The 14,242-nt window shown below is 37.1% G+C and overlaps 1 protein-coding gene across 1 annotated transcript in view; it reads left to right on the forward strand.

Annotated features, from left to right (window-relative positions):
* The window catches only part of PCM1 (pericentriolar material 1), a gene marked incomplete at both ends in the record, with an annotated part of 41,882 nt that extends 27,891 nt beyond the window's left edge, over positions 1-13,991 (forward strand). Inside the window, 15 exons of the mRNA XM_082482580.1 lie at positions 5-177; positions 260-388; positions 943-1,063; positions 1,380-1,517; positions 1,759-1,892; positions 2,983-3,117; positions 3,660-3,857; positions 6,743-6,802; positions 8,634-8,772; positions 9,500-9,648; positions 10,617-10,686; positions 11,652-11,905; positions 12,118-12,210; positions 12,329-12,452; positions 13,662-13,991. Of these exons, the coding sequence (XP_082338706.1) occupies positions 5-177; positions 260-388; positions 943-1,063; positions 1,380-1,517; positions 1,759-1,892; positions 2,983-3,117; positions 3,660-3,857; positions 6,743-6,802; positions 8,634-8,772; positions 9,500-9,648; positions 10,617-10,686; positions 11,652-11,905; positions 12,118-12,210; positions 12,329-12,452; positions 13,662-13,687 (1,943 nt within the window). The remainder of the gene's footprint in view (positions 1-4; positions 178-259; positions 389-942; positions 1,064-1,379; positions 1,518-1,758; positions 1,893-2,982; positions 3,118-3,659; positions 3,858-6,742; positions 6,803-8,633; positions 8,773-9,499; positions 9,649-10,616; positions 10,687-11,651; positions 11,906-12,117; positions 12,211-12,328; positions 12,453-13,661) is intronic.
* Between the last annotated feature and the right edge of the window lie 251 nt (positions 13,992-14,242).

Below are 14,242 nucleotides of genomic sequence, written 5' to 3' on the forward strand. Positions count from 1 at the left end.
ACAGAAACTGGTAGTGATCTTTCTATGTTTGAAGCTTTGCGAGACACAATTTATTCTGAAGTGGCAACACTTATTTCTCAAAATGAGTCTCGTCCCCACTTTCTTATTGAACTTTTCCATGAGCTTCAGCTGCTAAATACAGATTACCTGAGGCAAAGGGCTCTATATGCTTTGCAGGTATGCATGAAAATTTTGATCTTGTGTGCAAATCGAACAAATCTTAGATCCTTTTTTACAGTAGAAATTTATTCTTTTCCAGGATATAGTGACCAGACATTTATCTGAGAACAACGAAAAAGGGAAGAGCACAAAATCACTGAATTCTGCAACATGGATGGCATCAAATTCTGAACTCACTCCCAGTGAAAGCCTTGCTTCTACAGATGATGTAAGTTTTCAAGTCCAGGAGCTAGTTTACTGTCAACTTTTCATTTTTTCAATTTACATGCTTCTGTACTGAAATATTCATACTAGTGATTGAATTTTTCTGAAATTCATGTCAACTTACTCAGACCTTAGGATTCTAAGGAAAGAAATGCAATAGAATGTTAATGCACAAGTGTTGTAAATGAGTGATGTGTCAGGGAGGAGTAGAACATGGAGAGAGACACAGATCAGAAACTGATAGTCAAAAAGAGCCAAAATCCTCTTGTGAGTAAGGTCAGGGCAAGTACTGATAACAGGATTCCCAAGGAATGTTTGCTTTTTTGTATTTAAGAAATCACTGATGTGTCTGTACAGTTTCTTACGTATTTTATAGTTGAAGTATTTGAAACAAACATGGTAGAATCACCTGATGGATTTATATCCTGAAAAGAAGGTTGTTCCCCAGTTAAACAGCCTGGTGACAGGTTTTGATACTGCAGCTGCCTTGTTGACACATCTGTGAGAGGATGGTGCATTCCTGCTTTGTATTCTGTTCTTTGGTGGTTTTTTTTTTAGGATGCTTTTGGCAAGAACTTTTCTACAGAAGCATGTCAAGATTGTGAACAAAATGATGCAGACAATGGGAGTACTATGTCGACATCTTCAAATTTTGAACCTTTTGCCACTGATGACCTTGGTAAGAATGATGTGTTTTACAGTGTTGTGTTAGTCCCTCCCTCCTAAAAAATGCCTGCAATTGTCTCCTCTTAAATAGTATACTGTTCTTTGATTTTTAGTATATAACCACATTTTGTAAAACAACACTTAAAGTGTTTCACAAGTGGCTCATTTCTGTGAGTTGACCAAAGTGTGTAATAAAATATTATAACTCAGCTGTGGTTATATGTAGATTTCAAAACTTGTGGCTTTGAATTAATTTTTATCATTGTTTATTTGTCTGTCAATTGCAAACTTTTTATTTAGATTAAAAGGTGTTTTTATTCTAAATATAGGCAACACAGTGATTCACTTAGATCAAGCTTTGGCTAGGATGAGGGAATATGAGCGTATGAAAATTGAAGCTGAAAGTACCCTTGACTCTGAGGGCTGCTCTAGTAATTTTCAGGGTGCTTCTGCTGCTAAATTAGAAGGTATGCACATATACACGTATTTTGCTTAGTTTTAGAAAATAATTTTTCTAAATATCAGGAATCATTTAATTGGCTGACTTGCCTCTTCATTTATATTGAAAACTTAGCAACGTTTCAAAGAATCTTTACATGCTTACGTAAATATGACTTATTTTTACAAAAAGGAAAATACATGGTTTTGAAATTGGTATTTCTTTAATAGTAATGTTGAATGACTTAGATGTGCATTTCTTTTAATGAGGTCCAAGTCCCAGTGAATGTCTTCCTGTGCCACAGTCCAGTGAAGTTTCTGCTGTTCCATGTCCTCGTATAGATACTCAGCAGCTTGACCGGCAGATTAAAGCAATTATGAAAGAGGTCATTCCTTTTCTGAAGGTAAGAACTTTTTTCAGTGATGTGTGAATTAGGAGAGTAGGAAAAGGACCTGCATAATTGCATAGAAGAACATGATTTAAAATGGATAACTTGCATCTTAACACACATCTATTGGCAGTTGTTGTGAAGTTGCAGACCTTGCTGAGGACAAAGTAATGATTAAGTACTCCAGCAGAAAGATTCTATGGAGTTTTTAATAGGAGAAAGAAATGGTAAGGTTTCTGGATTGCATAGCGCTGGTGGACTCGACATCAAGAAGAATAGAAATGTCTTTTTTTGGAGCTGACCAAATCAAATAGAAATGTTTGAGAATGTACTTGTGCAATATTTGCTGCCTTTTAGCAAAGGGAACTGAGATAATTTTAATTAAAACTGTTACATACTGTGGAACTTGAGATATTTTTGAAGAATAGCTCTGTGAGCTTCAGCATTATTTTCTTCTGTTTACAAATATCTTTAAAGTTGTTGAGAGCTTGTAAGCTTCTGTGAATACAGAGGAAAATGTACTACTTAAAAGGAGAAATAATCACAGTTCATTCTTTGCAAGGTTGAAGAGCAGAGAAGATTGAATTGTAAGATGCTTAAGTAATCTCCCTGTTCCCTTTTATAGTATGCGCTGTATATAAGCTTAAGTTTGCTTAATAAGGTACTTTGTTGATACTAGTTTTTAAAAACTGTGTATATTGTTGACATGTCACAGTCTCAGTGCCTGAAGACTTCGGTTTTGTTTGCAATTTTCAAGGAGCTTACAACAGTAGATATCTGAACATAAACTTTAATACTCTTGAGTACACAGTCACAATATATGAAGATTCTTAGTTTGTCCAAACGTTAAAAGATGGCATATACTAATGTATTGGAAAAGTGAGATAAAGCTTTTTGTGTCATGGCCAATCAGTCATTAACAAAGTATGGTGTTTGCTATAACTGTGTTCCAGTTAGTTTGTTTTGCAAGATGGGTTAGAACTGTTCATGGAGTGCTATTCCTTCCGTGGACAGGTGGGTTTTTTTATAAATGAATTTCAGTATTTCAGTTGATGGCTAATTTTTATTATGTGGTAACTAAGCTAATTCTGCGATACTTGTTTAGGAACACATGGATGAAGTATGCTCTTCTCAATTACTGACATCAGTAAGACGTATGGTCTTGACTCTTACACAACAAAACGATGAAAGTAAAGAATTTGTGAAGTTCTTTCATAAGCAGCTTGGCAGTATACTTCAGGTTAGTAGCTCTTCAGTGTTGTTTTGCAGCACTATTGCAACTTGGATAATAAGCAACAGATAAACCACCTTCCCTGAAGTTATATTTTACAACTTCAATAGCATAGCTACTGTTCTCCTTTACCTTTCATGCAGCAATGAGGCATTACCTTGTTTCCTAAAATTAAAGCTTTACCACACTTAGAACTTCTTTTCCATCACTGCCAGATAGTGAAATGTATCTCCTGCCTGTGGCTGTCTTCAAGGAGAGCTCTGGTGATGCTCTTCATGGACATTTTGTGTAAATTCATGAAAATCAATAGGCTGCTCTTTTCCTTCTTGTTTTTTTTTTTTTCTACAAATATAGAGTTTAAATCAGTAACTTTATCAATTTCTGTGTTACGTGACTACAGAGTCTACGTAAAATCTGTTTAAGATGTTTTTTTAAAAAGTATGAGCTATTATACGCCTAACTAATTTTGAGTTATTAGGAATATGACATACACTTTGTCTTTGAAGTTTGAAAACCTATTCCAAAAACTGAAGAACTGTTTCTCTTCACAGGATTCACTGGCGAAATTTGCTGGTAGAAAATTAAAAGATTGTGGGGAGGATCTTCTCGTGGAGATCTCTGAAGTGTTATTTAATGAATTAGCCTTTTTTAAACTCATGCAAGACTTGGACAACAACAGTATTTCTGTAAAGCAGAGATGTAAAAGAAAAATAGAAACTACTGAAGTGATACAGTCTTATGCTAAAGAGGTTTGTTTTATTATATTTTTTAAAAATACAGCATTTCTGAGTTTCCTAAATATCTGTATTTCCTAAACTACTTTGATTACCTTTGTTCATATGTTGTATATGTATTTTTTTACAAATTAGGGCTGCGTAGTCACAGTATTGCTTGTGTAGAAGCATGAACTAGTTTTCCTCAGTAAGGGAGATGTTGTGTATTATAGATGAGTGTCTTTTACAGTTGTCTAATTGCATAGACTCTGGTAATTCAGAGGAAACGTGTTTTAATGGTTATAAGTGCATATAGGAAGTAGTAGTCAAGTGTTGAAATAGTATTAACAGAATCACAGAATCACAGAATTATCAGAGTTGGAAGGGACCTCTAGAGATCATCTAGTCCAACTCTCCTGCTAAAGCAGGATTGCCTAGAGCACATTTCTCAGGACTGCATCCAGGCGGGTCTTGAAAATCTCCAGGGAAGGGGACTCCACAACCTCCCTGGGCAGCCTGTTCCAGTGCTCTGTCACCCGAACCGTAAAGAACTGTTTCCGTGTATTTGAACGGAACTTCCTGTGTTCTAACTTGTGCCCATTGCCCCTCGTCCTGTCACTTGGAACCAATGAAAAGAGCCTGGCTCCATCCTTCTTCAACCCACCCTTTAGATACTTGTATGCCATAATCAGGTCTCCCCTCAGCCTTCTCTTCTCCAGGCTAAAGAGTCCCAGCTCTCTCAGCCTTTCCTCATAAGGGAGGTGCTCCAAGCCCTTAATCATCTTAGTTGCCCTTCGCTGGACTCGCTCCAGCAGTTCCCTGTCCCTCTTGAACTGGGGAGCCCAAAACTGGACACAGTATTCCAGTTGTGGCCTCACCAGTGCCGAGTAGAGGGGGAGAATGACCTCCCTCGACCTACGTCTGGGACCTTTGAGTAGTTGGTGTGGTTTAATCCCAGTAGGCAGCTAAGCACCACACAGCCGCTTGCTCACTCCCTGGGATGGGAGAGGGACTTGGAAGAGTAAAAGTGAGAAAACTTGGGGGTTGAGGTAAAGACAGTTTAACAGGTGGAGCAAAAGCCGTGCAGGCAAGCAAAGCAAGACAAGGAATTCATTCGCTATTTCCCATGGGCAGGGATATGTTCGGCCATCTCCAGGAAAGCAGGGCATAACTGTTACATGAGAAGACAACCGTGTAACAGTTACATAAGAAGACAAACACCATTGCTCTGAATGTTCCCCCCCTTCTTCCTCCATCATCTTTTATTGCTGAGCATGTCATCATGTGCCATGAAATATCCCTTTCGTCAGTTGGGGTCAGCTGTCCTGGCTGTGTCCCCTCCCAATTTTTTGTTCCCCCGCCTGCTCACTGGCGGTGAGCAGCAGAAGAGGCCTTGACACTATGTAAGCACTGCTCGGCAATAACTAAAACATCCCTGTGTTATCAACAGTGTTTTCAGCACAGGTCACACAAAACATAGCCTTATACCAGTTAGTATGAAGAAAATTAACTCTATCTGAGCTAAATATTTTGGCATATGGGGGTCCCAGTTCATCTCTCCAGTTATGCCTACAGCTTTCTTTGCAGTAGCTTAGCAGGCACCATCTTTACCTAACCTGAGTAAGTCCTATGAAGTCATCAAATAGTTGGCTCATTGGTATATGCAGAAAATATCACTTTCTAGAGTTGAAGTGTAAAATATATATAAACTTTTCAGAAATATTTGAGACCATAGTACGTATTCTGCTCTAACAAAGCAAGTTTTGGTTGGGTTTTGCACCATTTACATTATTAAAGATGTTACATCACCATTTTTAACTTTATCTTGCAGTTTTTAGGAACATAACTTTTTTTAGTTACATGAACTGTCTACAAAACAAACACCGAAACAGATCATGTTTGTATACTTAAATTGGTCAGGTATCTACCTCAATGTTTGTTCTTGCGTGCATGGTGTAGTTATGACTTCAGAGTCCTTTCAGCTTTCTTTTAGAAGCACAAATACCAAAGCAAACCTGAACTCATTTAAAAATATCAATGGAAGATATTTTGCGAATCTGTCATGAACTATAAAGTCCTATAAGTAGTTCTAAGCATATCATCAGCTACATTTCAAGATAGTTCAACTTAGATATTCCAGTACTATGGCTAACGTGCAAGAGAGACTGCAGAGTGCCTTGTAAAGAGTCCAGAGAAACTATCTGAATCCAGAAGGATTTGGATGTGACTTCCTGTTTTATCTGAAGTTGCTCATTGGGCCTTTGTTACATAAAGGATTGGTTTATACGCTGCTGTGAGAATGCATGGGCCCAACTTAGATCTGGCATTTCTTCTCCTCTCATGGAAGACAGAGAATTTGGGTTAAGGTCAATGTTTGCCTTGTTGCTGTGGCAGCAGTTCAGGTTCAGCAGAGCCAGAGATGAGCCAGAACTGGTAGGTCCCGCTTACTTTGGACAGACCCACACAATTATCTCTCTATGGTCTTCTCACGGCTTTCGGGTCTGGGATCCTGATGCAGGTACATCTGATCTTGATTTTATGGCTGTCTTGAGTCCAGTAAGCTGACTGGTTTTAGATTCCACAATGAAAAGCACAGCTCTGTCTTGACCAGAGCTGGTATGTCTAATTCTATACGTGAAATGTGGTTTAACCACAGACTGGAGAATTATCCCATGTAAACATAATTGTTTAAATAAAAAGGGCTAGCACAGTTTTTTGTAATATTTTACAACTCTAAAATTTTGAAGACATCTGTATAAACATCTCTTGTAGCGTAGAAGTCCCTGCAGCTTACTGCCATTTTGAGATGGTGGTTCTCGGTAAGATTGGCATTTCAGCCGGGCTTTCATGAAGCCTTAGTTTGGTTCAGTATTTCAAAGTTATTTCAGTTTAGAATTGAAGACAGTTTGTGTTTCTTCTAGGCAAAAAAAGGTCTCCAGGTGGATGTTTGTTCATCTGCTGAAGATGTCGATGAGGACAAAGTATGTTTATGCTTCTCAACTGCCTTTATTCCTCAGATAATTTCACAGATCACTTAGTCTTACTGTTTTCTGTCATATAAATCCTGTGTCTGTAAGCATCCCATTTCCTAGTGTTCATAAATTTGTTAAACATCATGGGTTTTATCTCCTTTCTGTTATTTTCAGTGATTTACTTTATCAAATTAGCAAAGTAAATCATAATTTCCCTTTTGTAATTTGAGTTGTTGGTCTGGAAAAGGACTACAAAAAAATCTGCCTTCATCAGGAAGTCTTTGTTATTATATGTATTCAGTAAAGATGACTTGGATACCAGTTTCTTGGTTGCTCTTACTTTTATTCCTGTTTCTACTGCAGAGCCATTACCAGTGGAAAGGCTGTTTGATGCATTTCTTATAAAACATTATCTTGTTATCTTTCAAGAAGTGCACTCATATCAACAAAAGTAGTATTAAAGATGCTTTTCTATTTATTGTTGGTGACCTCTGTGTAGAATGAGCTTTGCTTTAGGACTGACAGTTTGAAAGTCTAAAAAGAGCAAAGTTTATGTTGAATGCTGCGCAACTGAAATGGAATAATTTGTGATACTTGCTGAGCAGCTTTAGGGTAGGATCTTGTTTTTCCTTTCAGTATTCATTTTCTGTATTTTAAAGAAAAAAAGAAAAGACCTGTTCTAAAAGTGTTTACTGTGGGCTTTGATCTGGGGCTGTTGCCTGTATTCTCGGCTCAGGGCATTGAGAATGTAGTCATTCCTCGAAGAATTAAATAGCAAGGCCAGTAAATAGAGTTGGCATTTAATTATTTTTATCAATTAACATTTTATTTTTTAATGATACGGAGTAAACTGTTTTACTCTTCATCTTAAGGAGAAGGCAGATGTTTTGAGTTGGGACAAATAGTACTTGAGGTCTTCAGAGTCAAAGTCTGTGTGTGCTCTGAGTATTAAATGTTAGGGCCCGAAATGTCTCCCTTTTCTCTTTAAGTTTGTTTTGAAAACCACCAAGAAATAACTCTATTTGGGGAGAGGGGTTGTATATGAAGTGTTGTATTTTCTGCTGGAATGTTCAGCTTTTTCCAGCCCAGGGAAAGATACAGGCAATGTACCAAGTAGAATGCTGAATGTTTTCCTAAATGGGCATAGGCGTACATATAAGCATGTATGGGCACAGAGTCAGTGCTTTCTTCTAGGGCTTAGAGCTTCTGTCACACTGCTTTGGAAGTGCAAGTGGGAATCTGTGTATCACTTCTTATGGTTGCTGTAGTGTAGAAGAGTCCTTTCAAAATTGGGAGCCAAGCTCTGGGCTTTACTTGGGGTTTGTATGGACTGAGCAGAATTTTCTCATTCATGGTGTTTAGCAAATCATTCAGTCAAGAAACTGCTGAGTGGCTATTCCAAAAGAAAGGAGAAACAGCAGTTAGGAATAGTCCTAATTTTTACTAGAGGTAATTCAGGAGAGGCAGGGAAGTCACTAGAAGGTAATAATGCAAGCGTGTCTGTCTTCCTTGTGAGAGTGATAAATCTAATTCAAAGAAATCTTGTTTTAAGCTAACATGCTGATCAGTGTGAACCTTTTCAGGTAATGAAATGCTCAGTTGCGATGCCCTTGATAGCTATGTCTGAACAGTGCGTGATCTCTTACAGTAGATCCTGATGCTCTGTTTCAGGAGTACCTTTGCAGTATTTATTTCAAGCCCTTAAGGACTATTTAAACATTACTTCTTAGTCTGTAGATTTTTGATTTTGAGAAACAAAGGTGACTTCTTGATGCAGAAACCATAACTTAGTCTTGAGATAAACAAACATGAAATTGCAAAGTATGCCTTGTTTCCCTAGGACAAGGATGAGACTGAAACTGTTAAGCCAGTACAGGACTCAGAAATGTATGATGGTAATGGAGTTCCTGAGAGTATTAGGTCTGATGCATCTGATCAAGAGGAAGATGAGGAAAGTGAAAGTGGTCCAGTGGCAATAAGTAAGTGATTTTTGTAGGTCATTATTCAATGTTTTAACTGTAGTTTTGACCAACAGGATTTGTGTGAAGTACTGCTGTGTAACACCTGCCCTCACAGATTTTCTAGTCAGGTCTTTCCCAGTAAAAGTTTTCCATTACTCTATTTACTAGTATCATGTCAACATTCCAATTAGAGGAGCTTTTGTTCTTTGTAATCAGTAGATCTGTAGATACACATGTTGGAATCGGATTAATTGTTTAAGTTAAATATCCTGTCACAGCTAAACTTAAAAGTTTCTCAACCTTTAACCCGAAGGGTGTGAAAGCTGATGAATTTTTTTTGCAGTTTTGCATTTAAATGATGATTTTTTGAATATGCTTCTCTTTAAACTTGCATATCTTTAACAATTTTTTTTGGTTCTGTTTGTTGTCGTACACCAGCTACTCATGGCTTGGTTTCCCTTTTATTTACATTCTTCACACCAACTTGTTTAGTAACTTAAGTATTTCACACCAACACAGTGGTGTTTGTTGGTAATACAGCTTAGTGGAGCATATGGATCTTTTAAAGTAAGTCATCACTGTATCTTAATCTTTGAAAAAGAATGTTTTGAAGTATGAGTTATAATTGACTGTTGCAGTAAACTCCCAAAAGGGATTTGGATTTTGCAGCCTGACTTTTACTTTGTCAGGCTCTGTCAATATGTAACTCCAATACAAAGATGGTTTTACATTGACTTGCTTTCAGGTTTATCAAAAGCAGAAACCCAAGCTCTGACTAATTATGGCAGTGGAGAAGATGAGAACGAAGAGGAAGAAATAGAATTTGAGGAAGGACCGGTTGATGTGCAGACATCACTACAAGCCAGCAGTGAAACAACAACTGAAAATGAACAGGTACACCACAGCTGTAAACACAGAACAAACCTACACCAGTGCATAGCTTTTCAGACAAATATCTGTATATAACATTTCAGGTTTTCTTGTTGCACTATTTTCATACTAACAAAAGTAGAAGAACAATACAAGAAACTACATGAAAGCAATAGCTGCTACATACAAAAGATCTACTGTTCGTTCCCCACCTGAATTTATTATTGGTATGGCTGATGCCAAAATGGATGGATGGATGCACACAGAACTACTGCTTAAATCTGCTGTCAGAGGAGGAGAATGTTAAGCTCCAGTAGAAAAGAAACTTTCAAAAAAGCATCAAGTTCTATACTGTCACCTGGTTCTTCCTCTCTGTTTGCTGACATCAAGTTCTAATTGGGCTTTCCTTTGCAGGAGCTATTGACTCTTGTATTCTAGCATGTCTTTGATTTGTCGTTCCTCTCCATCATGTAATACATTTTTCTAGAGCAACGGTGAAATGTTACTGGCTTTTCTGTCGTCATTTCACTGTTAGTTTCCTTAAAAACATTAGGATGGGTGTGACCTGGTTCTGGAGACTTGTCAATTCTTTACATTTCAGTAAATAAGTTTGACTACTAAGTCTTTTGAAACTTCAGTTTACTCAACAGCTACTAACATTTAGGCAAGGATGTAACTGGAACATTTTACTTTAAAGGCTAAAACAATAGATCTTTTTCAGTGGAACTAAAGAGTTTACCTGGCAAATACTATAGTGAAAAGAAAATTAAATGGTTAGGTAAGACACGCATATCAGCATTAATAGTTTTTTAAGGTGTGGTTGACCAGCTGATGAATAGAGAGTAGAACTTGCTATCTTGATCTCTAACTAGTTAAAAGCATGGAGCAAGTATACAGTGTGTTTCTAATTAGCAAGGAAGAAGAAATTAGTCAATAAGCTATGAAGCTGATTAGTTGAATTTGTCCTAACTTGTTTTCATCTTCCCCAATAGACTTCAAACCAAGAATTGAAGAAGACAAAAAGCAGTGAGATTTTGTTGTCAGAACAAGAATCTGTTAAAGGTAAGCCCAGTACACAGTAACTGAGAGATTAACACTTCCATACGAATTTGCATATTGTGAGAATTATCTCAGACATCGCCTGTGATATATGTAATGAAGGTGAAGAACATCAACTTTGCAAGAGTTTACTGGGCTGCTTTTTTTCATGGAACCATATCAGTTGAGTAGATAAATCTGTGTTGATACAGACACAGCAAACCTTTTAAAGAGAGAACCTGGAATAATAAATGTGTGTGTGATGCTTGACAGTAGTCAAGTCAACTGTAGCAGAGTTAATTTGTCTGTTGCAATATTTTGATGTTTGGGTTTGTCTAGTACTTGCTTTTTCCGTTACTATCGTTTACTAGCAATTGAAATTGCTTTATATTTTAAAGATCTATTTCTGTGAGCAATGCTGTGTTGTAACTGATTAAGAACTGAGAAATTATTTTCTGTCAAAAGACAGAAACAGTGCCAGGTGGTATGAATGTTACATTTAATCTAACTGTTGTTACCTCCTTCTTTTCTTGTGTTTTTCTGTTGCAAATACTGGTTTTGTTCTTGGTCTTTTTTTGTAGACTAAAAGCAGTATTTGAGTAGATTCTGTGTTGCCACAAGACTGTGGCGAAATGCTAAGGAATTTATTGTTCTGTATATCTCCTTATGCCTAGAATGAATATTGTACAGTAGGTCATACATTTCTGGAAGGTTTTTTTTGGTTGGTTTGGTTTTGTGTTTGTTTTTTTTTTAAAAGCTGTATCAATTAAGAAATGTTTAAGTCCGACCCTATCTTGTGATAATTGCTGATACTTCAGTGTATGAGAGTACAAGTAACTGATGTTTTGTTTCAGTCAGACTAATTCACTTTCATTGCTCGTTTGTAGTTTTGAATAATAATTTAAGAAAATAATAATAATCTGGGATTTTTGTATGCTCAGAATCTTTTACTATCTCTACCTAGTTAAAATGTAGTTTTGTGGTTTTAGGTGAACAAGATGTGGCTACAGTTTTGCCTCCTTACCTCAATGTCATGGAGAATACACCACCTTTAACAGTCGATACCCCAGAATCCTTTATTACGGCCACTGTGAAAACAGAAGAATCAAGCTCATCTTTACCAGTAAACGAAACTCAAACACTAGATACAACCTGTGTAGGCAACAAATCATCTGCTGCAAGTTCTGAAAGCTCCATGGCTGGCAGCCCTGATACGGAGTCACCTGTGCTGGTGAATGAATACGTGCGTATATTTCAGTTAAGATACATCCAAGAGAAAATAGAACCTTTTTCTATTTCAGTGTTATTTCTATTTCTCATTCAGTTTTCATCTGCAAATTTGGTATGGGCGTTGCTTTTTGATGTACTTTATTACAATAGTCAAAAATCTAGTTTTGGAGTGAAAATAAAACAAAGTAGCACTATTCTCTTAAGCAACATTATTTTTCTTAACAGGAAGCTGGTTCTGGGAATGTCAGTCAAAAATCTGATGAAGATGACTTTGTGAAAGTTGAAGACTTGCCCCTTAAACTCGCAGTCTATTCAGAGGTATTTTGCTATTGCTTGTGGGGTGGTTGTTCAGAAGTGCACACCCTAAATGTCTTAATAATCTAGACAGCAGTAAGAATTATCCAGAAGTTTGAGTTTTGCTTTATCTGTTACAAAGGCAGATTTAATGAAGAAAATGGCAACAGAGGCCCAAACCAACAGTTTGTCTGATGAATTACTGGATGGAGGTGGAGCTCAAGATCAAGAATTAGTAGGAGATGCCCAAACTCTGAAAGAACCTGGTAAAGATTATTTTCTAAATCCTCTATACTTATTGGGAAAACACTCTGGAACAGCCTAGGATTTAAATACCGTATTGTCACTGATTGAACTAAGCAGTAATGGTGGTGCTAAAAAAATATCCTTTTTTGTTACTGTGCATTTGAAATTGATGTATTGAGACAAAGGGATTTTGCCTTCCATGTTCCTTCTATATACTTCTGTTAGATTCTGTGGCTAATAAAGTAGTAAAAATTAACATATATAAAATGCATTTTATTACTTAATGGATTTGAAACTTATTAAAACGGATTAGTATTTTTTGTTCCTTGTAACACAAGCTTGGGTTTAAAAATATTGCAAATTCTAATTGGTATTATCTGATTTAATAACTCTGAATATAATTTGCTGACAGACTGCTCCATAGTTCTGTAATAGAAAAGTTCAAGAGACTTTTCAGAATAGTAAAATATCTCTTCAGGGAAATTTTTTTATATAAAGCATAGCATGAGGTAGAAAAAACTTTGTGTGTATGATGGCAATAAAGGCGTGTCACTGTCAAGAAGCATTATTTATGCAGCTACAAAAACTTAACGGTAATGCTGTTCAAAGACACTTTTATTTGTTTTAATATAATGTTGATATTGTGACACAAGTTATGGTATTAGAGGCTTCTGTTCTATTGTTAGGCTTGTAGTTCTCCAGTGAAGGGTATAGTGATGGCATATACAAATGCATGAACTGAGTATTCTGATGGTAGTTTTCTGGTGGTGTGGCTAGTTCCAATTCCTCAAACACTATAAGGTGATGAAAATGCTTTTTTAATGCATTTGCAATGACAGCATAGGATTTTCCTGACTAAAGCGTGAAGGAAGATGCATCTTCCCTTCCATTTCATTCACTGCTCGTCATGGCTACGCTAGGGGGGAAGTCTGTCGTGTCAGTGGAGTGAATGCCGATGCATGTGCCTGGTGTGGGAATAGTCTGGCTAAGCATGCCGTGCCACACAAAACTGGTAGCCAGCAACTAAGCTGTTCTTTGTCTGTGTATGGGGGTGGCTGCAGCTGGTCAAGCGAGCCACGGCTCAAAACGCTGGTGGGAAAACAAGTGAGGATGAAATATTTCATCAAGGTGCTTTAATGGATACTTATGAGGAGTTGAAATGTGGTCAAGAGCTGCGTTTGATGCCTTGTTGCTGTTAGACAATAATAACTATACTCTTTATTTTACAGAAACTTTTGGAGCTCAGAGCGCATGAGAGTAACCTGAAGATATCTGCATTTATAAACTCCATGTATACAAATGCATATGGAAGATCAGCACTAATTTCCGAGAATTCTGGAAGTGTATAAAAATGTAAAATTTTTGACACACTGCCTTTTAGGAATAGGTATGCTAACTTCTGCCTGTGGCAGTTTGAACAGCTGGAACTGAATCCTCTTCTATTCAGTCTTGCTGCACTGTTCTTTTTCTGTCTTAATCTTTTTTATTTTTTATCGTGACTTGTTTAGTAATTTTAAAATTGTTCAAAATGGTAGTTTTAAATAAAGTTTGGACTCGTCTGTAAATTTGTCTTCTGAAAAATTTTCCTCTGGCTTACGAAATGGTGTGCAGAGTTTGTTATTGGAAGTTAAGTGACTTTTAAGTGTTGGTGTGCTTGTAGCAGTTTGTTACTCCTCTTCAGAGAAACACTGCAAACTGTCCTGGGGCGAGAAACTCTTGTCCCATTGAGTTTCTCCGACCTCTACAAATATGAGGTGTAGACACAGTACGCACCTACATGTTGCCTTTATAGCCTAAGTATAACTGGTCT

This window comes from Vanellus vanellus (assembly GCF_965231255.1).
Source record: "Vanellus vanellus genome assembly, chromosome: 4".
NCBI classification, from domain to species: Eukaryota; Metazoa; Chordata; class Aves; order Charadriiformes; family Charadriidae; genus Vanellus; species Vanellus vanellus.